The sequence below is a fragment of the Capricornis sumatraensis genome, chromosome 22, assembly GCF_032405125.1.
Source record: "Capricornis sumatraensis isolate serow.1 chromosome 22, serow.2, whole genome shotgun sequence".
Lineage (NCBI taxonomy): Eukaryota > Metazoa > Chordata > Mammalia > Artiodactyla > Bovidae > Capricornis > Capricornis sumatraensis.
The window spans coordinates 43,490,290-43,514,820 of NC_091090.1; the positions used below are offsets into that span (position 1 = coordinate 43,490,290).

Genomic DNA, 24,531 nt, shown 5'->3' on the forward strand with positions numbered 1-24,531 from the left:
CCGTGATGCCATCCAGCCATCTCATCCTCTGTTGTCCCTTTCTCCTCCTGCCCCCAATCCCTCCCAGCATCAGAGTCTTTTCCAATGAGTCAACTCTTCGCATGAGGTGGCCAAAGTACTGGAGTTTCAGCTTTAGCTCACCTTTCTTCCTTCCAAAGAAATCCCGTAGACTCATAGGACCTGATAATTGATTGGACGAAGGTGGTGAGGGAACAGAAGAACCACGGTGTAATTCCAGGAAGATGAGGGCCAGGAAACTCCTCAGGGAAGTCAGGCGCTGGACCTCCTCCCCCACCAGCTCCAAAGTTTTTCTTTTCTCACATGAAGAAAATTCCATACTTCATTTAATTCTGAGAATTGGGTGTTGCTTTCTTAAATTTTGTGAATAAAATGTAATTTAGCCACCATTAGGATTTTGCTTTCATCACAACACAAAGAGAATTAAAAGAGAAAAAAAAAACCCACACCTAAACATACAGCATATGAAGTATACAGATCATGAAAATACTTAACACAAATCCATACAATTTGTCTTAAAGGACCCTCAGAGGGTGGACACAGCCAAGGGGCAGGAACCACAAAGAAGGATTTTATTTGTCACAAACACATTAACGGAAGCTGAAAGGTGTGAAAGGCATTTTCACAATGTTTGAAGCCACACTTAAGGAGAACAACAACTTTATAAAACCGAAGTTGGTCAAACTTTCCTTTTATTTAATTTTTTTGAAAGCCAGACTAGCCGTTTGGTCGATTCAACTGAGCTCCAGCCCTGGCAGCTCTCACAATCATTCCTAAAGCCCAAGGCACATCCCAGAGGGTGAGGGGTCAGGCAGTCAGAGAAAACCAGAGACAGACTAAGAATGTCACACTTGGGGAAATGGATGCCTTTTCCTGAAATTCACATAAAATGGCTTAAGTTCTATCAGAATACGTCGTCCGCTTGATTGTAGGACATGTCTGACTCCACAACCCCGATATTTTCGTAACTGTTGTTTCTATCATCAGAGGTACTTTCACTTTTACTCTTCTTCCTTTTCAGCAGTTTTCCTTCCTGCAGGTCAGATGGTTCAAATTCGGCACAACTCACGGTTTCGAGTCCTTTTGCAAACGGAACCTCCTCCCCAACTGGTTCAGCTGAATCTGAATGATGGGCTGGGGCCGGAAGTCGGTCACTCTGTAGCCTTTTTCTTATTTCTTCTTCTTTAGTCTGAAAAGCAGGATTAAAGGGTGAAAAAAGAGTCCAAGTAACTCTCTCCAAGTTCTCATTAATACTGCCTGCAAGGAACATTCCTGGCATCTCTATTTCATTATGCAGTCATTCAACAGAGGTTGAGGAATTACTATTGAAGGAGACAGACCCCCCCCCGCCCCCATACCCTCCAGACACTCTCAAGAAGCTATGGTCTAGTCCTTGCTCTTTGGGAGGCCAACAAGAGACACGCAAGTAAAGACTATCAGACCAAAGCCATGAAGGCTGGTTCCCAAAATGATGGCGGACAGAGGGTGATGGGGACCACGTGTGTGTGAATGCTGCAGGCCTTGTCTGAGGTCTGCACAGCCTCCGCTCAGCTCCCATCCTCCAACCGAGACCTCCTGCCGCCCGGGGCCCCAACTGATGTTTCTGTCTCTTTTCTTAATAGGAAGAAAATATCATACTTAATTCTCAGAAGCAGACAAAGTTGGCTTTATGGATGAAGCTGTAATTTGACCAAATTCAAGATGGTGCTTCATTTCTTCACCACACAAAGAGAACTTAAAAAAATTAAGTATGCAGCATGGGAAGCATAGAGATCACTAAAAGAATTAATACAATCCATGCAATTTGTCTGAAAGCTGCCGATTAGAGAGAATGGTTCATTCAGAGCAGCGCCCTTCACGTGAGAGCTGGGCTACCTTCCTACGCGCCTCCACCGCCTGCATCTTCTCTTCTATGTCCTTCATCATGAAATCTTCTCCTTCCTTCTTGATCTTAAGTTTTTTCAGCCTGGCTGGTGGCTTTCTCAGTGGCTTCTCGGTCGTGCTTACCTGGAGGAAGACACTTTTTAAAATGGACAGACAAATGTATTCACTGGCAAAGAGAAAGGCAAGAGAGAATGAATAAACCATTATTTAAGGTGTTAGTCCAAAAATCTAAACAGATTTTTGGATAGATTTTAAAAACAATGATGTGAAAACTGGTAAAAACTGAACTCACTCCTAAAGACTTAATTCCTGGTAACAACAGAACTAATTCCTAAAGAAAAAATATCTATTGGATGTCTAGGAAAAAAACAAACTATTATTAAAAAAAAAACAAACCCAAAAAACAAACATGAAAAAATGCAGAGATGGAAGAGGGCTGATAAGAAGGAAAAAAAATCCGAAGAACACAAACAAGATGGGAAAAGATGGCAAATTAATGCTGGACGCATTTGTAATTCAAGGTAAAAAGTTAAACCCCATGATTTTTTAATATTCCACAAGCAACCAAAGACTTTCATTTGGGATTGAGATTAGTGTTAGAACTTTTGGTTTTATGGAGGAGAGGCTTAACAATCACTGATACAGCAACTCTGCTCTGCACTGGGCTTTGATGTTGATGTGGTAAAGAACTGCCTGCCAATGCAGGAGACATAAGAGACATGGGTTCTATCCCTGGGTCAGGAAGATCCTCTGGAGGAGGGAATGGCAACCCACTCCAGTATTCTTGCCCGGAGAATCCAATGGAGAGAAGCCTGGTGGGCTACAGTCCATGGGTCACAAAGAGTTGGACATGACTGTAGTGACTTAGTACGCATGCACTTCTCCTATGACTGGCTATCCTTTATATAGTTTAAAGCAGTGATAATGATTTTGATTATAATTACTAGTTATTAAAAAAGGTTAAACTGCTGTAAAGGGTTTGCAAAGAAAGTTTAATTTTTAAAAATAATATACCTTGGTTATGAAAAATTAAAATGATACATAAATAGTCCCCCAGTCCTCTGTTTAGGGGATCCAACCGTCCATCCTAAAGGAAATCAGTCCTGAATATTCATTGGAAGGACTGATGTTGAAGCTGAAACTCCAGTACTCTGGCCACCTGATGTGAAGAACTGACTCATTGGAAAAGACCCTGATGCTGGGAAAGATTGAAGGCAGGAAGAGAAGGGGATAACAGAGGATGAGATGGTTCGATGGCATCACTGACTCAATGGACATGAGTTTGAGTAAACTCTGGGAGTTGGTGATGGATAGGGAGGCCTGACATGCTGCAATCCATGGGGTTGCAAAGAGTTGGACGTGACTGAGCAACTGAACTGAACTGAACTGAATCCTCTGTTAACCAGTTGGGCCTTGAATGCATTCATCAGCATAAACTATTTTAAAGAGTTTGGTGTGGGTCTTTCCAGATATTCTCTGTGCTCATATTGCCATTCCCTTCTCCAGGGGATCTTCTCAACCCAGGTGTCGAATCTGGGTCTCCTGCATTGCAGGCAGATTCTTTACCATCTGAGCCACCAGGGAAGCCCCATGCCCATATATCTACATACATATATTAATATATTCACAGTACATCTGTCATATTCAACCACTCAATGAAATTATACTATATACAACCCACTCCGGTATTCTTGCCTGGAGAATTCCATGAACAGAGGAGTCTGGCAGGCTGCAGTCTGTAGAACCACAACGAGTTGGGCACAGCTAAGCAACTAACACACTAACTTGCTTTGTTGCAGTAGCCTGGAACTGAATCCACAGTATCTCCAGCCTAGGTAGTACCCCTGTATATAGTTCTAGTTACTTTCTCTAAAGACTTTTAAAGACAAAGGAGCTATTGATATTCATTTTCATATCTGAAAGACTGTGTCTTCAGATTGCAAGATGGTAACTACTAAGAAGATAAATCACACAAAGAGAAACAGTTCAGCACAGCAGGAAGAGCACCAGACCCCGACTCGCACAGCCTCAGGTCTGAATCCTGGCTCAGTCACGGTGTGGCTTTGCACAAACTCGTAACTCCGTAGGCTTTCCCTTCCTCATTTGTAAAATAGGTTTCGTAATACACGTTTCACAGTCTTTGTTTTTATAAAAGGAAAGTATGCAATAGCCACTCGATAAACGGTGATTACTTTTCATTCAGTGAAAGCATGGACTTTGTTCAATGACAGCACACGGAATCACACCAAACACAGTACTTGTCAAGCAGGGGACAAATGAGATTCAGAAGCTTGGGGGCCAGCAGGCAGGGGTCCTGGACTCTATTTCATCCCGGGTCTACCACTGCTACCACTAGGTGACCTGACACAAAGCATTTCGTCTCTCTGGACTCACTTTTCTCAAGATTATACTACAGACGCTGCTCTGCAATCTGCTGAGGGCGGCTAAGGTTCCTTCCAGCTTTAATATCTATGATTCTTGGAAAGCCTTTTAAAGGGAAAACATTTATTAAAGTTTTGGCTCAGTTGCAGCCTTCAGACAGTTTTATGTGGTGAGAAATTGTGCACTGCAGGAAAACTGGGAGATGTTTGTCAAAGCAAGTTCCCCTCCCCCACTCTTGTTTTATATTTTTATCACCATTGGCTTTTAGGCTCCCTGACAGCCAAAGCTATCTGCTGAAAAGACAGATATGCTTGCTATGGGGGCTCAACTAGAGAGACTGTAAAATTAGGAGAAGATAGTGTTTTTAGGGACATTCACTCAGAGAGGGCTAAGGAGAATATGATACAGTCATCTAAAATCCAATAAAGAAAGGTTCCTTCAGGCTTACACAGGATCTGAACCTTGATTTAAGTGATGGGATCAACAGTTTCCAGAGAACTTGGGCTTTCCAGTTTGGGTGGACTCTTCCTGTGGCTTTATCCAAAAATGACTCTTAAGAAACCATGTGCTTCCTACCCCTTGTGGAGGTTAATCTTACCTGGGCAAGCCCTGTCCTTTCTTGAGTCTGACATTTTAAAGAAAAGCCTTCCAAGGCCTGAGAAAATCTATCTGTATTCTTTACGACTGGATTTTATGAAGTCAGGAGTTATCAACTATCATTTTGTACCATTTATCAAAAATGATAGCATTATATGATCATGTTATACCTAGAGAGCTACCCATAGAAACCATACAAAAAAATCAGCTTCAAAACCTATAGAAGTTATTAGTTCAACTATTTTCTTTACGAGCAGCAGCAGGGGATGGCACGCCCAAAGACGCTGTAATAAGTTGAGGGGTCTTGTTTCTAGCCAACCTACCTTGTATACATTACTTCTGGCACCCTCAGCACTTTTCTAGTTAACTATTGACCGACAAATAAACTTACTTTGGCCATACTCCCTTAGTGAGAGTCTTGTGCATAGAGTGAGGCAGATTCTCAGAAGAGATCTGTCATTCCTGCTCATTGTTAAAACCTCCAAGACAGTCATTCTGAGCGTGAACTGCCATTACTTTGTCTTTATCTGGTCAACTTCCTCCCCCTTAAAAAAACTCCCCATGAGGTTCAACAATGTTAGAAACTCGGACACATTGTCAACAAATTCCCTAACAGTATTGAAAGTTATCAAGGACAGGAGTTGGCTTGAAATGGGAATCATCTTGGACCAGAGATAGGAGGACTCAACAGAGGATTCAGAGTCTTGTGCAGGGAAACCCAGGATGGGAGAAATGAGTTTGGGATAAAAGAATCTTAAGTGGATAATGGGTTTCCCTGCTCAGTGGTAGAGAATCTGCCTGACAGTTGAGGAGACCTGGGTTCGATCCCCTGGGTCAGGAAGATCCCCTGGAGAAGGAAATGGCAGCCCACTCCAGAATATTTGCCTGGAAAATTCCATGGACACAGGAGCCTGGTGGGGTTCCTCTGGGATAGCAAAGAATCGGACATCACTTAGAGACTCAGTTCAGTCAGTTCGGTTGCTTAGTCGTATCCAACTCTTTGCAGCCCCATGAACTGCAGCACGCCAGGCTTCCCTGTCCATCACCAACTTCTGGAGTGTGCTCAAACTCATGTCCATTGAGTTGGTGATGCCATCCAACCATCTCATCCTCTCATCTCCTTCTCCTCCTGCCTTCAATCTTTCCCAGCATCAGGGTCTTTTCCAGTGAGTCAGTTCTTTGCATCAGGTGGCCAAAGTATTGGAGTTTCATCTTCAGCATCAGTCCTTCTAATGAGTATTCAGTACTGATTTCTTTTAGGATTGACTGGTTGACTTAGTGATTAAACAACAACAAAGTGGATAATACCTATGTGGATAAATGAGAGCTGATCCCATCTCTTTAAAGAGATATGTACCAAGCCATACACATATTTACATGTGTACCTAAAACCAATTTACATTCATAATACAGTCACTGGAGTCTCATGAGAATGTTTTAAAATGTACTGGACGATTCACTTGGTCTGATAATTTAGCTTCTTAACATTGTATTTCTTACATATAATTATAATTCTGAGTGAACGTAACACCTATTAGTATGAATATGCTTTCAGGCAGGTTATCCAGGAGGACATAGTACTGGCTAAAAAGCAGATGATGGAAAAAATTGAGAAAAAAGATGACAGGGGGTACTTCCCCGGTGGTCCAGTGGTTAAGACTCTACACTTCCAATACAGGGGCAGGGGTTCCATCCCTGGTCGGGGAACTAAGATCCCACACGCCATATGGAGCAGCCAAACAAACAAACAAAAAGACAATGGGGGCCCCTGGACAAAGACAGAGCTGTGGACTTCTAGGAAGAGACTGGGTCATAGGGGAGTCCCCTTTTCAGCATCCTTTATTCTATTTCACTCTAAAGGATGACAGAATTAAAGATAACAACCTGGCTAAGACAGGGCAGATCTACGTCAAAAATTCCCTTATATTTAAATAACTATTGGTCCACAGATGGAAAAAAAAAACCAAACTATTAGTCTACTTAAGTATTATTTTTAAAGTATTCTCACATTTACTGTTTTGTTTTTTTTTTCTCTCATAATATTTCATTTAAAGTTTTTTTTTTTTAAAGCCCCCAGTGAAGAATGGTGTTTACAAGTCTGAATCCAACCTATTGTAGTACCTACTGACACTAACATTGCTTTTTTTTTGGACTATTCCCTTTTTGTTTCCTTTGGCTCTTTGTTTCTTAGTTAAAAGTATTAACTATCTCATGATATTTTCATTCTTAATACGGTTCCCCTTTCAGTCCTGCGATATTCATTCTCATCTTTTTGCATTGGCCTTATAACTTTCCCCCAGATATTCAAGATCTCTGGTGTCTGACATACACGGTCTCAGCTATACATGAATTGAAAGAGACTTCACCCGTGACCCTGAACAATTATATCTCTTCATTTCCATACGCTTCCGAGGTACCGTCTTAGTCCTCTAGTGAACAGATGCTCTATTTTCTGGAATATTTTAGGACTTTCTTTCAGGGTGAATGGGGGAATTTTAGTTTCGAAAGCTTTAACCCTTCCCAGCTTAATCATGAATGTGAGGGCTTGGTGTACACTTTTACTGACACTTCAGAGCAGTACTTCTCAGCCTGGGCTGCTCAGGAGGACCCTGGGAGCTTTCAAAGCACCACATTCTGGGGCCCAGCCTCTGCCACTGGTCCCAGGAGTTCTGAAAGCTTCCTGGGTGATGCAAATGTTCAGGTTAAGGACTGTGCTAGATATTAAGATGAATTACTGTTCTGGCCTGTTGCAAGTCTGGCTTTTGTTGGACGTCTTGGCCCAATTCCAAACCAAAAAAAAAAACAAAAACAAAAAAAACAGACTGTCCTGTCACATTTAAATCCTTCTGAGAACACTCTAACTATGCTCCACCAGCATTCCATTTCTGCATAACACGAATACAAACGCAGCCTTCATCTTTGGCTCTCTTAATGACGTTTTTGAAAGTCAAGCCTGTAGTTTTCATTTTTTAATAGATACGTTTCTTTCACGATGTAGCTTATATTAATTAACCTTGCTGGTGCCCTAGTGTGGTCTGAGTCTGAATTCATTCATCTCTGGCATTGGAATCACTGAAAAATATTTTAATGCTACTCCCACTGGCGTGAACATCAAGGGACAATAGCATCTCTCTTCAGAAGTCATTGCTTAGTTACTGAATGTCCACACAATCTATCTTCCTCCAGATGGCTCTCCTGTCTTTTTTTTTTTTTTTGATCCACCTTTTATTTTCTGATTCCCCAGAGATTCATTTACAGCAAGAAAAAAATCTCTCCTAGCCTTTTTCATATTAAAGACACATCATTTTTTAGTACTTTGAAGTAAGATGCTCCTGCTGCTGCTGCTAAGTCGCTTCAGTCGTGTCCGACTCTGTGCGACCCCATAGACGGTCTGCCACCAGGCTCCCCCGTCCCTGGGATTCTCCAGGCAAGAACACTGGAGTGGGTTGCCATTTCCTTCTCCAAAGGAAAGTAAGATAAGGTACTCCAAAATGCCCTGTATCCTGATAGCTGGCGTTGTTATACAAATGTAAACTGTCATTATGTTGGCATCATTTTTTCCATCATATGGTCCATTTTTACCTTCAACCACTTCCTCTTATTATTGGCAGCTTGAAAATATCATTCATTAGGCTTAACAATCTCCTTCCTTTCGCTGAATACTTTCTGTAGCACCTATTTTTTCCTTCTTCAAAAGAAAATGCCATGTTGGCTTTTATTCATGAGTTCTCAGCAAGTCCCACACACAGAGAAGGAAATTACCTTTATTGAAACACTAAGTGACTTAGTCTTGGTGGCAAACTTGATTTCAATAATGAATCTTTTTATTCCCTATTGATTGTTTTCCCTACAACACAGGAGACTGGCCACCACTGAGGCGGCTTGGATATAATTTCAGGCCTTAATTTCCATCATTTCAGGTTCATTCTTTTCTTTCCTGTTCATTTTCCCTTAGGCCTCTTTTCTGTGTTATTTCTTCTTTTCATCTTCTTTTTTCCTCTGTCTATGCTTTCGGATTAGGGCTTCCCTGGTGGCTCAGAGGTTAAAGCGTCTGCCTGGAATGAGGGAGACTTGGGTTCAATCCCTGGGTCGGGAAGATCCCTTGGAGAAGGAAATGGCAATCCACTCCCGTACTCTTGCCTGGAGAATCCCATGGAGGGAGGAGCCTGGTGGGCTACAGTCCATGGGGTCGCAAAGAGTCGGACACGACTGAGCGACTTCATTTCACTTCACTTCACTTCACGCTTTAGGATTACAGGTACTGCTGGGAGCAGTGGCTTTAAAAGAAACCCAAACAAACAAGAGAACTAACCAAAACAACACCAAGCCTGCTATCCTCACCACAGGTTTACAAAGAACTTATTCAAAAGTGAAGAACTCAAGACTTTGACCACAACCAGTTAAAATCAGGATAAAACGAACTGCTTACACTACAGGAAAACTGACAAAGAAAAATAGGGTATAACAATTTTTATCATTTCATTTTATTTCCTCATGATTGACTTCTAGGTGTGTATATAAATGATAAGCATATCTGCTCTAGCTTTGGTATTTAGGCCTATTTTCTTATTGGATAAGCCAGCGTTCAGTTCTATATTCACATACCTAATACAGAGGCAATGTTTAATAAAAATTGCTGAAAGAAGGAAGGCATTTTATTCAGTGGGTCTTAGGTTTCAAGTTTGGTAAAACCCAAGATATGCCTTATTGGATTCATTAATCATTAATGATCAGGCAACTCCTGAATCCATAGAGAAGGATGGTGTGTGGAGGGGTGAGGGAGTTAATGGGAGGAAAAACCTGGCTTAGATAAATGCTATAGTATAATCTGTATTGTGACACTAAGATGCATATTGCTGGAAAAAATAACTCGCGATCAGTCATATCCTATTGCTATTTTTAACTCTGTAGGGCATGCTGAGTCACTCAGCATGACCAGGGATCAAACCTGAGTCTCATGAGTCTCCTGCACTGGCAGGCAGATTCTTCAGCACTAAGCCACCCGGAAAGCTCATTTTTCCTATAAGTTAGTGTTAATCACAAAATTACTTGCCATGACATCGTATGATTCTCCATTTCTAAATACTTTGCTGTGGCTCTGTATTATTCCTTGAACGATTAACTCCTCCAGAATGTCTGATGACGTTTGTCGCTCTCGATTCTCTAAGGGTTGGGGTTTATGGATTAATCCATTGATCACTAGGTCTTCCAAAGGAAAAGAAAGAGAGACAGTGAAATTTAAGCACAATGATTTTATCAATCAAATGCTAATTACATGCCTTATAAATCATGCTAAATAATTAATTCTTAGTCTCAACACTTGTACCTAAATATGTTTCTATTACAAATCTTTATAATCCTTTGAAGTTCAAATCCTTAATGTTCTTACAGAGGATACACATCAACATAATATAATGTTTACTTAGCAGGTTGGAATATTAACATAACAAAAAAGTCTTTCATGTGCTGCTATATACTACATTTTTGTTGTAACAACACATATACACTTGGGTATGATTACACAGGTTCTGTGCAATAATTATGAAGCTAAACCACAGGCACAAACGAGATAGTCTTTCAGTGACTCTCATGAGTTGCAGTTTGGTTTCTATGCTTTGTATACAAAGGATAAACAGCGTGATGTTGCCAAGAGACTTCTAGTTCTGCAACCCTGAGTTTACAATTATGCCATCTGCTAAATCTACATAAGTAAAAGCGTGCCTTTTTGAAAAGAGTCTTTGAACCAAATCAGAATTGGAGTCAAGTGGTAGCTAAGTTTTTATCAGTTATTCTAAAAATGGCACAGAAACAGTTTATAGGGGAGCACTAATGAGAGGGACCGCCCCATTACACATCACCCAATTATATAAGTAAGCAAGGAAGCATCCCGTTTTCACAGCCTCATAAAATAAAGGTGCAATGAGGGGTCCCTGGAAATGAGCTCTCAGGTGGTCCAGGTGTTAAGACTCCGTGCTCCCAGTGCAGGGGGCACGGGTTCGATTCCTGGTCAGGATACTGTATGCTGCACAGCACAGCCAAAATAAATTAAATAAATAGTCTCTAGCCACTGACACTTCAAAAAAATGAAAGAAAGAAGGGAGCTCTCTTGTATTTTAAGAAGCTCTTTCCATCCAATGGATGAAATCTTTTCATGAAAATTTCTAACATCACTGTATAACGAAGACAATTTTCATGAATTTGTAATGGGAAGATAGGAAAAAACCCCAGACGCACACACACACAAACCAGATGTCTCTCACTTAAGAATATTGACCTTCTTGAAATTTTAAACAAACATACTCTGTAGCTGTGAAGAGCAGGGATGCAGAGAGGAGACAGAGAGGAAACTGTGTACACACTAAGTTGCTTCAGTCGTGTCTGACTCTGCGACCCCATGGACTGTAGCCCGCCAGGCTCCTCTGTCCATGGGATTTCCCAGGCAAAGATACAGGAGTGGGTGGCCACTTCCTTCTCCAGGAGTATCTTCCCACCCTAGGGATCAAACTCACGTCTTCTGTGTCTCCTGCCTTGGCAGGTGGATTCTTTATCACTGCGCCACCTGGGAAGCCCCAGAGGAAACTGGGATGAGAACAAATAGAAAGCTCAGGGCACTGGTTGTTATTCATCCTGTGGGGAGCTCTTCCCTGTAAACAAATTGGTACTGCATTTTGAAAACACCTGCTCTTGTGGCTCAGCCCCTTCCCTGCTGGTCTCTCTCCTGCTTCCCTGGGGCCTCCCTCCCCACACTGCTCTCAACAGTGTATACAGATGGCAGGTCTGCCTGTCCAGAGGCACCCAGGTCCCCGTCCTCCTGATGATCTGTAGTCTGTTAACACGTGGATAGCGAGCAATCGTATTGCAGTCTAGGAGGGATTCTCATCAATAGAATTATCGGAGAGAAAAAAATACATGTGCTGGCCCAACACTGAGGGTGAGGGGGGCATCTCTGCCCTGCTTCCCCTACCCCTCCCTCATCCTTAGAGGTCATGCTACACCCTGTCAGAAGCACAAGACGAGGAGCAATGTGAAACTTGTGATGGACTTAGCGAATATTACACTTAATGAAATATCAGACACAGAAAGACACAGACTGTACAATATCACTTATATGTGGAATCTAAAAAATAACACAAACAAATGCATATGCAAAACAGAAACAGATTCACAGATATAGAAAACACACTGCTGCTGCTGCTGCTGCTAAGTCGCTTCAGTCGTGTCCGACTCTGTGCGACCCCATAGGCGGCGGCCCACCAGGCTCCCCCGTCCCTGGCATTCTCCAGGCAAGAACACTGGAGTGGGTTGCCATTTCCTTCTCCAATGCAGGAAAGTGAAAAGGGAAAGGGAAGTCGCTCAGTCGTGTCTGACTTCGCGACCCCATGGACTGCAGCCCACCAGGCTCCTCCATCCATGGGATTTTCCAGGCAAGAGTACTGGAGTGGGGTGCCATTGCCTTCTCTGAGAAGACACACTAGTGGTTACCAAAGGCGAGAAGGAAAGGAGTAGGGGCAAGAGAGAGGTAGGTGATGGAGAGACAGTCTACTATGCATAAAGTAGATAAGCAACAAAGATGTATTTTCTAGCCCAGGGAATTATAGCCATTATCTTGTAATAAATTTTAATGGCATATATAATCTGTAAAAATACTGAATCCCTACGCTGTACTCCTAAGACTAATACCATTATTGTAAATCAATTATGCTTCAGTTTAAAAGATAAATAAAATGGGCATTAAAAAAAGGAGGTTTGTCATAACCCAAGTTGCCACAAAAGTCCAAGTAAAAGAATATCACTTACTATCCAATTTATTTTCCAACTCTAACTGGTTCCTAGGGAAGAAACTATGGGAATGAGGAATGACATGAAAGCTTTCCCCTTCGAATAAAAGAGAGTACTCTTCCTTGGAGTCTGATAAGTTCAATTTGTTTTAAAGGCTGAAGAAATACAAATAACAGCTCTTAACACCAGAAGGTAGCTCAAGTAAAGTGAAAACACGCCATTTAAAAAAAAAAAAAAAGGCCCACTAACAGTTTCTAAAGAACACACTAGGTCAAAATTATATCTTTGATGTTTTTGGAAGATACTTTTACTATATATCTGCTGATAGCTTTGAATGGGGAGAGACGGGAGAAATAGTTTGATGTAGGTTTTACAGATTTTTCAAATGTAGAACTTTGCCTTGTAAAGATGTTAGTATGGTGGGAGTTTTGAGGAATTTAACTAAAGCCTGGGCGACTGCTATTCCCAAGGCCTTATCCAACCACCAATAAGAGCTCTTAGTTTTTTTAGTTAACTTATTAATTAGGCTGTGCCGGATCTTAGATGTGGCATGTGGGAGCTTCCACCTTAGAGGCAGCATGCAGTTTAATTGCAGCACGTGGGATCTAGCTCCCTGACGAGGGATCGAACCCAGGCCCCCGGCATTGGGAGTTCGAAGTCTTAGCCACTGGACCACCAGGCAAGTCCTAAGGCTTTTAGTTTTAAGTAAAAAAGAAAGTTTTAATTATGTCATCAACAAAATTTTTAGTATCTTATTAGTTCATGATGTGAGTAAGCAATGGTTAGTATTACTCACATAATGAAGGCTTAAGGCTAACTCCTAATGTCTTAGTGATGGGACCTTATCACTTGAAGCACTGCCTGGAACACAAAAAGCAGTGACGTGAGTCCCCAAACACACATTATAAAATGTATCCAGAGAAACAGTATTTTACAGAGATCAACACATACGGGGATCGTTACCTGAATTTAGTCTTCTGTTTCTTTCACTAGGAGATGGGAAACTTTCTGGAATAGTTCCAGGTAAGCTTCCCAACTGGGCCTGCTTGTCCAGGTCTCCGGGGCTGCCCATAGTGTCCTTGGGCAGTGAAGTTTCAATCTGGGGTCTGTAATTCTCCCCAGCATGAGCCACACCGACATCAGCCTGTGAAAAGGGAATGGCTTTGTGAGAGTCAAGACTTCTTAGAAAATGGTTTCTTTTTAAAAATTTTATGGAAGTACAGTTGATATACAATTTTTTGTTTTTTAAATGTATTTTTATTTATTTATTTGTTTGCACCAGGTTTTAGGTGTGGCACGTGGGATCTTAAATCTTCATTGCAGCATGCAGGATCTTTAGTTGCAGCAACTGAAGTCTTAGCTGTGGCATGTGGGATCCAGTGCCCTGGCCAGGGATTGAACCCGGGCCCTCTGGATTCGGAACGTGGAGTTTTAGCCACTGCACCACCAAGAGAAGTCCCAGAAAATTGTTTCTTGGAAAATGAAAATGTTGCAGGGTCTGCTTTATGAATACATAGTCAATTGGTTATCTGTGGGAGGCTGAATAGTACCCAGCAACCTGTTGATGTGGCCTTTTAAGGCAAAAGAGACTTCTCTTTTTGCCATAAATTAAGGACTTTATGATAGCAGGAGTATCCTGGGAGCTCTGAATGTAATCACACGTGTCCTTAGAAGAGGGAGGCAGAAGAAGATACCACTACAGAGAGGGAGATGGTGATGTGACGTCAGAAGCAGGACCCAGTTGAAGATGCCGCAGTGCCAGCAGCCAAGAAATGCAGCTCTAGAAGCTGGGAAGATCGAGGGAAATGTCAGTGAGAAGATGCTTGAGTTGACATGAGTTGACTTGAGTTTATGAATGAGCTTCCAGTTGTTTAGTCGCTAAGTCACATCCGAATCCTTTGCGACCCCATGGACTATAGCCCACAAGGCTCCTCTGCTCATGGGATTTCCCAGGCAAGAACACTGGAGTGGGTTGCCATTTCCTTCTCCAGGGGATTTTCCTAACCCAGGGATCAAACCCAGGTCTCCTGCATTGCAGGCAGATTCTTTACCACTGAGCCACCAGAGAAACCCGAAGTCCCAGTACGGAAAGGGTAAAAGTCATTCTGGACACAGGAAAAGTACAAAGGACGGTGGGATGTGAAACAACACGGTGAGCTCAGAAACTTGAATTATTCCAGGTAAGCAGAAATAGACTGATGTAGAAAGTGGTAGCTGCTGAGGTGGGAAAGTCTTTTGTGACAAGCAGATACATGCCATTTTGCTTTGAAGGCAACAGGAATCCTTTGAAGGCTTTTTATACAGGAAGTGAAATAAAGTGATCAGGTGTGATTTTTAGAAAAATCGCTCTTGGGTTAGCGCCCACGGCAGGAGTAGAGGGAAGGAAGGGACAAAACGGGGTGACCAGTATGAGGACTGCAACTGTCCAGGTGAGACTGGATTAAACAGGAACTGGGACCCTGGCCGTGGAAGTGGGGGAAAGAGTAGGCCCCAACATATTAGAAAGGAGGGATAACAGACCTTCTCAGAGCTTCAGTTTAAAGGAGGGAGGCCCCTTCTGGCTCTAAATTATGACTCTAGGGACCAAGAAGAAAACATTCCCTCTAGGAAAAGAGTCAGAAGCCAGGACATCTGCATAAAACCCTTGGTTGCTGTTCTTCAGTTCCTCAGTCATGTTGGACTCTTTGTGAACCCATGGACTGCAGCACGCCAGGCTACCCTGTCCTTCACTATCTTCTGGAGTTTGCTATGATTCATGTCCATCAAGTCAATGATGTCATCCAACCATCTCATCCTCTGTTCCCCCTTCTCCCCATGCCCTCAATCTTTCCCAGCATCAGGATCTTTTCCAGTGAGTTGGCTCTTGGTACTTTCACAATTAAAAAAAAAAAAGAAAAAAACAATTTGAAATAGTTGAGTCCATCTGACCACTTTCTGGAAGCATTTCAAAGCTCCTTCAGAGGTTAAGGAGGAACCACCATTGATAGGTTGAGGGCCCCTGTCATCCTCACGTCCTCATAATTCTGTTAGCCATTCTTGTATGTTCTATTAGTAGGGAGACTTGCATTGCTTTTCATCCTGTTTACAGAACACGATCATTCCAGCTAAACCAGCATCAGTTCATTATGTTGAGACCTAATTAGTTCTGTGGTTCAGAACTACACGAGAAAATATGATAAACCAAACCAACTGAACAAACAAAGAAGTAAGCAAACAAAAACTCAACGGTCCTGAAATACGACTCAGCTCAAGGATAAAGGGTGAGAACAACTACAGCCTTTTCTCCTTGTCTCTTCATCTCTCTCTTCTCAGACTCAGTTATAGTGCATACAGTCCCTGAATAGTAAGCTGACCCAGGAAAAGAGTCTTTACATATAACATATTCCATGCTATGTTATTATATAATAACAGTCATGTTTTATCAGACAGGGCCTCCTTTTCCTTTGTTGTATGAAATATATATACATAGCTATAGGTATCAGTTCAGTTCAGTTCAGTTCAGTCACTCAGTCGTGTCCGACTCTTTGCGACCCCATGAATTGCAGCACGCCAGGCCTCCCTGTCCATCACCAACCCCCCGAGTTCACTCAAACTCACGTTCATCGAGTCTGTGATGCCATCCAGCCATCTCATCCTTGGTCGTCCCTTTCTCCTCCTGCCCCCAATCCCTCCCAGCATCAAAGTCTTTTCCAATGAGTCAACTCTTCACATGAAGTGGCCAAAGTACTGGAGCTTCAGCTTTAGCATCATTCCTTCCAAAGAAATCCCAGGGCTGATCTCCTTCAGAATGGACTGGTTGGATCTCCTTGCAGTCCAAGGGACTCTCAAGAGTCTTCTCCAACACCACAGTTCAAATGCATCAATTCTTCGGCGCTCAGCCTTCTTCACAGTCCAACTCTCACATCCATACATGACCACAGGGAAAACCATAGCCTTGACTAGACAGACCTTAGTCGGCAAAGTAATGTCTCTGCTTTTGAATATACTATCCAGGTTGGTCATAACTTTTCTTCCAAGGAGTAAGCGTCTTTTAATTTCATGGCTGCAGTCACCATCTGCAGTGATTTTGGAGCCCCCCAAAATAAAGTCTGACACTGTTTCCACTGTTTCCCCATCTATTTGCCATGAAGTGATGGGACCGGATGCCATGATCTTCGTTTTCTGAATGTTGAGCTTTAAGCCAACATTTTCACTCTCCTCTTTCACTTTCACCAAGAGGCTTTTTAGTTCCTCTTCACTTTCTGCCATAAGGGTGGTGTTATCTGCATATCTGAGGTTATTGAGATTTCTCCCGGCAATCTTGATTCCAGCTTGTGTTTCTTCCAACCCAGCATTTCTCATGATGTACTCTGCAGAGAAGTTAAATAAGCAGGGTGACAATATACAGCCTTGATGTACTCCTTTTCCTATTTAGAACCAGTCTGTTGTTCCATATCCAGTTCTAACTGTTGCTTCCTGACCTGCATACAGATTTCTCAAGAGGCAGGTCAGGTGGTCTGGTATTCCCATCTCTTAAAGAATTTTCCAGTTTATTGTGATCCACACAGTCAAAGGCTTTGGCATAGTCAATAAAGCAGAAATAGATGTTTTTCTGGAACTCTCTTGCTTTTTCCATGATCCAGCGGATGTTGGCAATTTGATCTCTGGTTTCTCTGCCTTTTTTAAAACCAGCTTGAACATCAGCTATAGGTATATATATCTCATATTATATTTATATTTCATGTAACAGGAAAAGGAGACCCTGTCTGATGTTTATCTTTAAGGGGCTCACAGTTCACATTGAAGGTAAAGATTATATCCAGCATTCTTGCTCCTCTTGCCAAATGAGCTATTAAAACCCAATCTATGAAGTGATAGTAAAACAGATTTTTTTACAAGTTCCTTTTGTTTCACAGATCCATCGGTTTTTGAACCTAGCAAAGCACTGAGTTACACGTGGGGACTAATTTTGCCATTTAAAATTTTCCAGGGGAGATCCTCAAACGGGGAACTGATTTAACAGCAACAACAACAAAACAAACAAAATGCCCACGTCGGAACTGAAAGCAAGTTTGAATGTTTTTCGTCTAACACATGGATTTTCACAAAGATATCTGTCAATTACAAGTCAGAGTAGATTTAAATTCCACACAACCTCCCAATTGTTTCATCAAAGCAGCTCATCCAGGCCTGAGCAAGAATCTTTCCCATTTATGCTTGTTTAAATACAGTCTGCCTTCAAGCTCTGTCAGTGACCAAAACTCAAATTGTAGCCAATGAAACACAATCTTCCAGCATAAAAGAACATATACCAACAGCCTTCAGTTTCTAGAGCAGAAATTTAAGGTTTTTCTCTTTTGTAAACTAATGATGTCTTTCAAATATCTTATCTATGTGCAACACATTCTGGAAGTTTCAACATTCAATTTCATAATCTAGACTTGAGAAAAGATGTAGTTCAAAGATGAGAGATATTTACAAATTAATTAGATCTATGCCTCATGGGAATATGGTGTAGATAGTTTTGCTGGTCTGTCTATGCATGCAGAGCTTATATTTTCACACCAATGAGAAGTCTAACTGTAATGGTATGGGGGTCGGGAGGTGGGTAGAAGGTTTTATTTTGTCCTTGAGATGAAGTTGTAGCAGAAGTACAGAATCAATGTTTTCATATTTTGTATCGATTTTATTTTATGCTTCATTGTCTTGGGATAAAAATCCAGCAATTTTAGACAGACGTGAAAAGCTGTGAATTCCAAAGTAACAGCTATGCATGGGCATTATCAGCATCCCAAGAAAGGTATTACTTTTAACTATAGAAAGGTATTTTGTTGGTTGGTTGGTCTGATGGCAATTATATGTTGTGTTCTAACGCTTTGTAGAAACAAATCTGATGAACAGTTTGGAAGGAAAGAGTCATCTGTCACAGTTCCCTGGAGCTGAAACCTTCCTATTGGCAGATAACTGATAAATATATTTGTCTGCAAACATATAGGAAGAATTTTTCTCATTAAATTTTGATTCTTTGTAGTTTATTTCAAATAAACATAATAAGAAATAGCAACCCTCCAAAAACATTATCCTGAATATTCATTGGAAAGACTGATGCTGAAGCTGAAGCTCCAATACTCTGGCCATCTGATGTGAAGAACTGACTCATTGGAAAAGACTCTGATGCTGGGAAAGATTGAAGGCAGGAGGAGAAGGGGATGACAGAGGATGAGACTGTTGGATGGCGTCACCGACTTGATGGACATGAGTTTGAGCAAGGTCCAGGAGTTGGTGATGGGCAGGGGAGCCTGGTGTGCTGCAGTCCATGGGGTCATGGGGTCGCAAAGTCGGACAAGACTGAGCAACTGAACTGAATCAAAAACAACTAGAAATATAATTTTTTTTTAAATGCACTTTAAAAAGTTAACTCCCTTTACTGATGACAAACAAGAATTTTCCTGTCAAAGTTTAAGGGAAAACTGCAAAGGATACTCAGAAATCATCTATTCCAATTTAGTCTCTCCCCTTTTATATAAGGCAAGAAACTTTGAGTTGATCACATGGAAGAAAAAAGAGCATTTCTTCTAAGAACAGTTCCCCATGCTTTCTTTATTATGTATTACTTTCTTACCATGTCTTCTTGCCACTTTAAGGTACAGTGAACAGAAATTCGGCAGGCAGATCTCAAGAAGTTAGGTTCAGAATATTTTAAAGTCGAGCTGCTAAGAAACATAAATATTTCAGGCAAACAAACGTGTTCATCTCATTTAAAAGGCACTGCGTAACTAGGGAACTCTGAAGCCCTATGCATTTATGAAGGTTAAAAAAAAGTGCTGTTCTGATAGCCAGAGAGTATTTAGTTAATAATTATATTTTTCCCAGATTGGATTTCCAAAGTCAAATGTTTGGAGTAGGGAAAGAGAGTCAGGTCTGAGCCTATTTTCAGGTCATTTTAATATTGAATTTCCTCCTTGCTGACTGTCATTAGTTCAGTTATGCTCCTCGGAGACAAGAAGAGGCTAAGGAATCTGAGGAGCTCATGTCAGCATCAGCTTTACTTGCAGTCACCCCAAAACATGCATTAATGTCTGCTCTGCACCGGACACCGTAGTGAGCACTGGAGACTAAGACAAAAAAACAGTTCTTTCCTTCAGTAGCAGCTTAGGATGGGAGGCTAGCACGGAAATAAATAAGCACAATAAATGTTTTGAAATATGATGGGAGAAGGTATGAAGTTCAGTCTGCCAGCATGGGGGGAGGGCCAGGGTTATAGAGAAGAGTGGTCTGGAGTCATCTTGAAACCTGGGGGCATATCTGCCTGTGGTCCAGGAAGATGTAGAAGGTAGAGCTGAAGGAAAGAGGATGTGGGGGGCAAAGGCACAGAGGTAGGAACAGAATGGGGTTGGGGAACCTGTGGTGAGGTTTGATTAGAACAGAGGAGCAGGGAGAGATGAAACTGGGGCATCTGACCAGCAGCAGCTTGAGGGTGGCTGGTAAGGTGTGCTAAGAACTTTGTGTTTTATCTCACATAAATAATTATAATAATAGTGATTGTAATAACTAATATTAATAGTGACTGAAATAACTAATTAGTTGTAATAATAGTGATTATGGTAACTAATATTAATAGTGACTGCAATAACTAATAATTGTAAAAACAGTGATTGCAATAACCAATATTAAGTGCTTATCCTGTGCCAAGCTCTGGTACGAGCACTCAGTGTGAACTGAATTCATTTATTCCTCCCAGCAACTCTACAAAATAACTATCATTACTTTCTTTTTACAGAAAAGGAAGCCAGGGCACAGAGAAGTCAAATAACTGGACCCAAGTCACACAGCTGACAAGTGGTGAATCCAGAAATCAAACCTAGGTAGTCACACACTTGACCATCGGTGGATATGCCTACCTAGTGGGTCAGTGACTTTTTTCCAGCAGAGAACGGACATAATCAGATTTTATTTTAGAATGATCCCTCTGGAGGTCATGTGGAAGGTTGGAGCTGCAGGGCAGGTAGAAGCTGGTTGTGAAGGAAGCACCCAGGGAGACTAGTCAGGAGTGTTGTACAAAAATCCAAGCAAAGGGGCGATGACTGTCTTACCCAGGATAGGTCAGGAAGAAACCCAGAACCCTTCCCAGCCTTGGGAATGCTTGGTCCAAAGGGACCCAGTGTATTTGACACTTGGAGATGATTGCTTTTCAGCACTCCTGCTCTATAAAAAAATATATATATATACACACACACATATATTTTTTTTCAGTAATAACCATGAGATGGGACAAATGATAATGGCCATAAAACAAACAGAAATAGTGAAAATTTTCTTCTACTGAAGTCTTCTATGTAATCATGCCAGTGAAAATAAATTTTAAAAGATTTTTGTACCAAAAAAGGGAAAACCAGAATGGATTAGTACTTTAAAGTCACATGAATATATTTGGGGGAAAAAGAGAAAAAAAAAAGTATTCTTAATGTTATTCCCCAACGGTGATGAATAGCAAAGATGATCAAATTGCTCCCAAGAAGCCCATAAATCTATGAGGGCAAAGGAGCTTAAACAAACATCTACCATGGGATAAGGGAGTGTCACAGTGTTTGGGCAGTGGAGCTTGGGCTCAGTGTGGAGGGACAGGTAGGAGTTCATCAGGAGGACCAGGAATGGGGCCCAGGGAAGATATTCCAGGAAGTGGGAATGGCATGGGGGAAAGGCACGGAGTGTGATGAAGCCTGGAAGAACTGGGCACTGCAGCTTCTTGTTTTGGCAGACGAATGCAAAGGACTGGTGAGGAGAGGATGACATCAGAGAGACCGATGAGACCAAATGTAAACTTTCACACAACAAAGGCAACTTTTTCTTAGGAAGACAGGAGGCAGTGTGGAAGACAGCCTGATTAGGGTGGTGATGAGAGAGGCAGAAAGACAAGACCCAGTGTAAAAGGCAATGGTTTCTTGAAAGCAGACAGTGGCAGTTGGGATGAAAAGCAGAAAGCAGTGTTGAAATAGGTGTGCATCTGGGCACAGGAGTCCCCCGGCGGACCACGCTTGAGTCCCAACCTTTGTTTTTGATGTATTTACACACAGTAGGTGTTGTAACTGATACTGAAGAATGACTTACCCACCACCTGCTGAGAGAGTGTTTGCTCTTTAAACTGTATTTCCAAACAAGCCCTTTAGGAATGTGTGTGTGTTAGCCACTCAGTCGTGTCAAACTCTTTGTGACCCCATGGACTGTAGTCCACCTGTCCATGGGATTCTCCAAGCAAGAATACTGGAGTGGATTGCCATTTCCTTCTCCAGAGGATCTTCCCGACCCAGGGACTGAACCCCGGGCTCCTACAATGCAGGCAGCCTCTTTACCAACTGAGCCATCAGGGAATATAGGAAGGGCGACATGATATCTTGATTTGCGGCAGACAGTATGGGCTTATATTGGATTGTCTGGGCAAATTTATTAATAGGGTTGCCTTTCACTCTTAAGAGTATCCTGCTTTTGATGATAAATTATATGGTAACATGATCTTGGGATAACCCCTCTAGAGGGGACCTTGGTGGGTTCCTAGTTCTCTTTTGGAAGTCTCGCGATGGTAGTGACGATGTCAAGAATCATGGACCTCATTTTTGCCTCCACCAGCCCATTCCTCCATGCCCTAGCCTGGGTGGGGTGGGGGGCACGTAAACTGCCCCATCTTGTCTCTAGAAGAATTACGGGAGAGTGGGTGGAGTCCTGAAATGAGACTCCTGACAATTCGGCACTGTCTCCGGCTGTTCCCCCAAAACAAGCTGTACAGCCTCTGGCAAGTGGTCCACCTCTCTGGGCCTCGGGATCCTCTTGTGAGAAGCAAGAGAGCTCAGCTAGACGACTGCGGAGGTCTCCTCCGGGTCTTACTCCCATCAGGGAAGCCGATAATATAGGGCGGCTCCCAGGAAGTCTCATCTTCCCTGGTGATGACCACCAGCCCAGTTCCATGCAGAACGCGCCGTTGTCCCGTTAGTCCCGCCTCTGGCCCGGGAGTGTGACCACCTTCGTGGGCTCTTGAAACCCAAAAGCTAGGCCTAGAGCAACACGAGTCCTGGTTGAGAAGGCAGTTAAATCCCCGCTGAAGCGAGCCGCTCCCTCCCGGTCCGCCCAATGCTCAGGCACCAGGCGGGCTGTGATCGCCCGCAGGGCCCTCTCCAGCCGCCTCCAGGCGTGGGACTCGCCAGGCCTCCCAGGCAAGAGGCTGTACAGTTTGTCTGTTTTGTGTGTGTGTGCTTTTACCTTGAATCCCTCTTCCCAGCCCTTCCTGGGCGCGGGCACGCGTCTCCTTTCTTCATCGGGTTGGGAAGGTCCGCAGCCCATCGTGCGCGGTGCGCGCGATTCCTGCGGCAGCGCTGCCCGTGCGCCCAGCGCCCCGACCGCGCGCCCCGCGCCTCCGCTGTCCCCAGCCTCGGGCGCTGCAGGGCTCGGCAGGAGGCGCTCGACGCCAGGGAACTGTTGCCACAATAAACCACATCACGCGGACCCGGGACCTGAGGGGCGATGGGACCTTTGTAACCGGAAACTGCAAGATCGAAGGCGTTTAAGGCACACCTGGGATGCCCTCTCTCCAGAGAGGAGTGACGGGGAGCTCCCGCTGCCCCGCCAAGTTCGTTTTAAAAGTATCCTAGGCGCTAGCATCCTTCGGGGACGTCTTATTTTTTCCAAAGCACCTTGGAACACGCCCTTACCCTGCTGCCGGAGCCTGGCGCTCTAGCTGTTAGTTTTGGGGTTACAGACCCCGAGGGGAGGCTAGGAGGCGCCTGCAGGAAGGCGGCGTAGGAGTCCAGTCCGCCGAACCCCTGGAGGACAGGTGGGAGGTGGAGGCGGCCCGGATGGCCCCAGAGCAGTGTCACGCGGGGCGACCTCGGAGAGGACCGTGACGCAAACTGAAACTCACACAGTGAAGAAAACCAAACTTTTAGGATCACAAACAGCTCAGCAGCCGCGAATTGGGTCATGCAAATCTTTTTTATGGACGAGGCATTTTCATGAACGGTTGCCTTGTAAGGAAAGAGGGTGGATGAATGTGCCTGATCCTCTCAAAGAATTAACATGGTGTCATCCCCAAACGGCAGACCAGGCGGACTGCCCAAATGAGCAACAAGTTGTTCTTTCCTGAATTTTTTTTCTTTTTATCCTATTTCCAATTAATTTTAATTTTCCAGAATAAATTTTGAAAAGTTAAATAAATTTTAAAAAGCTGAAAGAGATCTAGACATTGTTTACCGGTCCCTTATTTTACAGGCTGCAAACCTTTGCTCAGAGAGGTTAAGTAACTTAGATGAGGAGTGTGTGTGTGTGTGTGTGTGTGTGTGTGTGTGTGTGTGTTGGGATGGGGCGGGGGCGGGGGCGGGGGCGTAGTTAATGAGGGATCTCTGAAGAGGAACCAGGTGGCCTTAGTCAGTCCCATGTATCCACAACGCCGGGAAAATACTAGTATGGATTCTTGGAAATGTAGTAAAATTCTGGATTCGGCTAAGGAAACTAATGGTCAGCTCTGTTATAGGAAACTGATTATTTGCTTTATAGCATTTGAACTCCTTTCTCTCTCCTTATGGCTGTGATGCCTGTCAATTTTCCTTTGACTAAAACTGAAGAAGAAGAAAGATGAGATGAAACTCAAGCCAAGCCTTTATGATTATTGAGCAACAAACATTAAAAATTTGTGAATGAACAGTTGAAATAAGGCTAATATGGTGTTTTAGGAACATCTCTGAAAGTATTAACTCATGGGTGCAGTAAGTCGCATGAAACATTCCAACTGCAAGCTGGAAAATTCTCAACTAGAAGAACTCAACAAAGAGGATGCCTATAAAATGTTCTGGAGAAAGTTTAAGGAAAGTTTGCAGGATGAACCTTAAGAGTGAAATTCTACAGATG

The 24,531-nt window shown here is 42.8% G+C and overlaps 1 protein-coding gene across 1 annotated transcript; it reads right to left on the bottom strand.

Moving 5' to 3' along the window:
- Positions 1 to 922: 922 nt before the first annotated feature.
- STMND1 (stathmin domain containing 1) lies at positions 923 to 22,971 on the bottom strand. The gene is made up of 5 exons (XM_068994198.1): positions 22,891 to 22,971; positions 13,624 to 13,804; positions 9,935 to 10,086; positions 1,894 to 2,025; positions 923 to 1,207 (listed from the first exon to the last, which is right to left on the bottom strand). The coding sequence occupies exons 1-5, from the start codon at positions 22,969 to 22,971 to the stop codon at positions 923 to 925; spliced, it is 831 nt and encodes a 276-aa protein (XP_068850299.1).
- Positions 22,972 to 24,531: the final 1,560 nt, after the last annotated feature.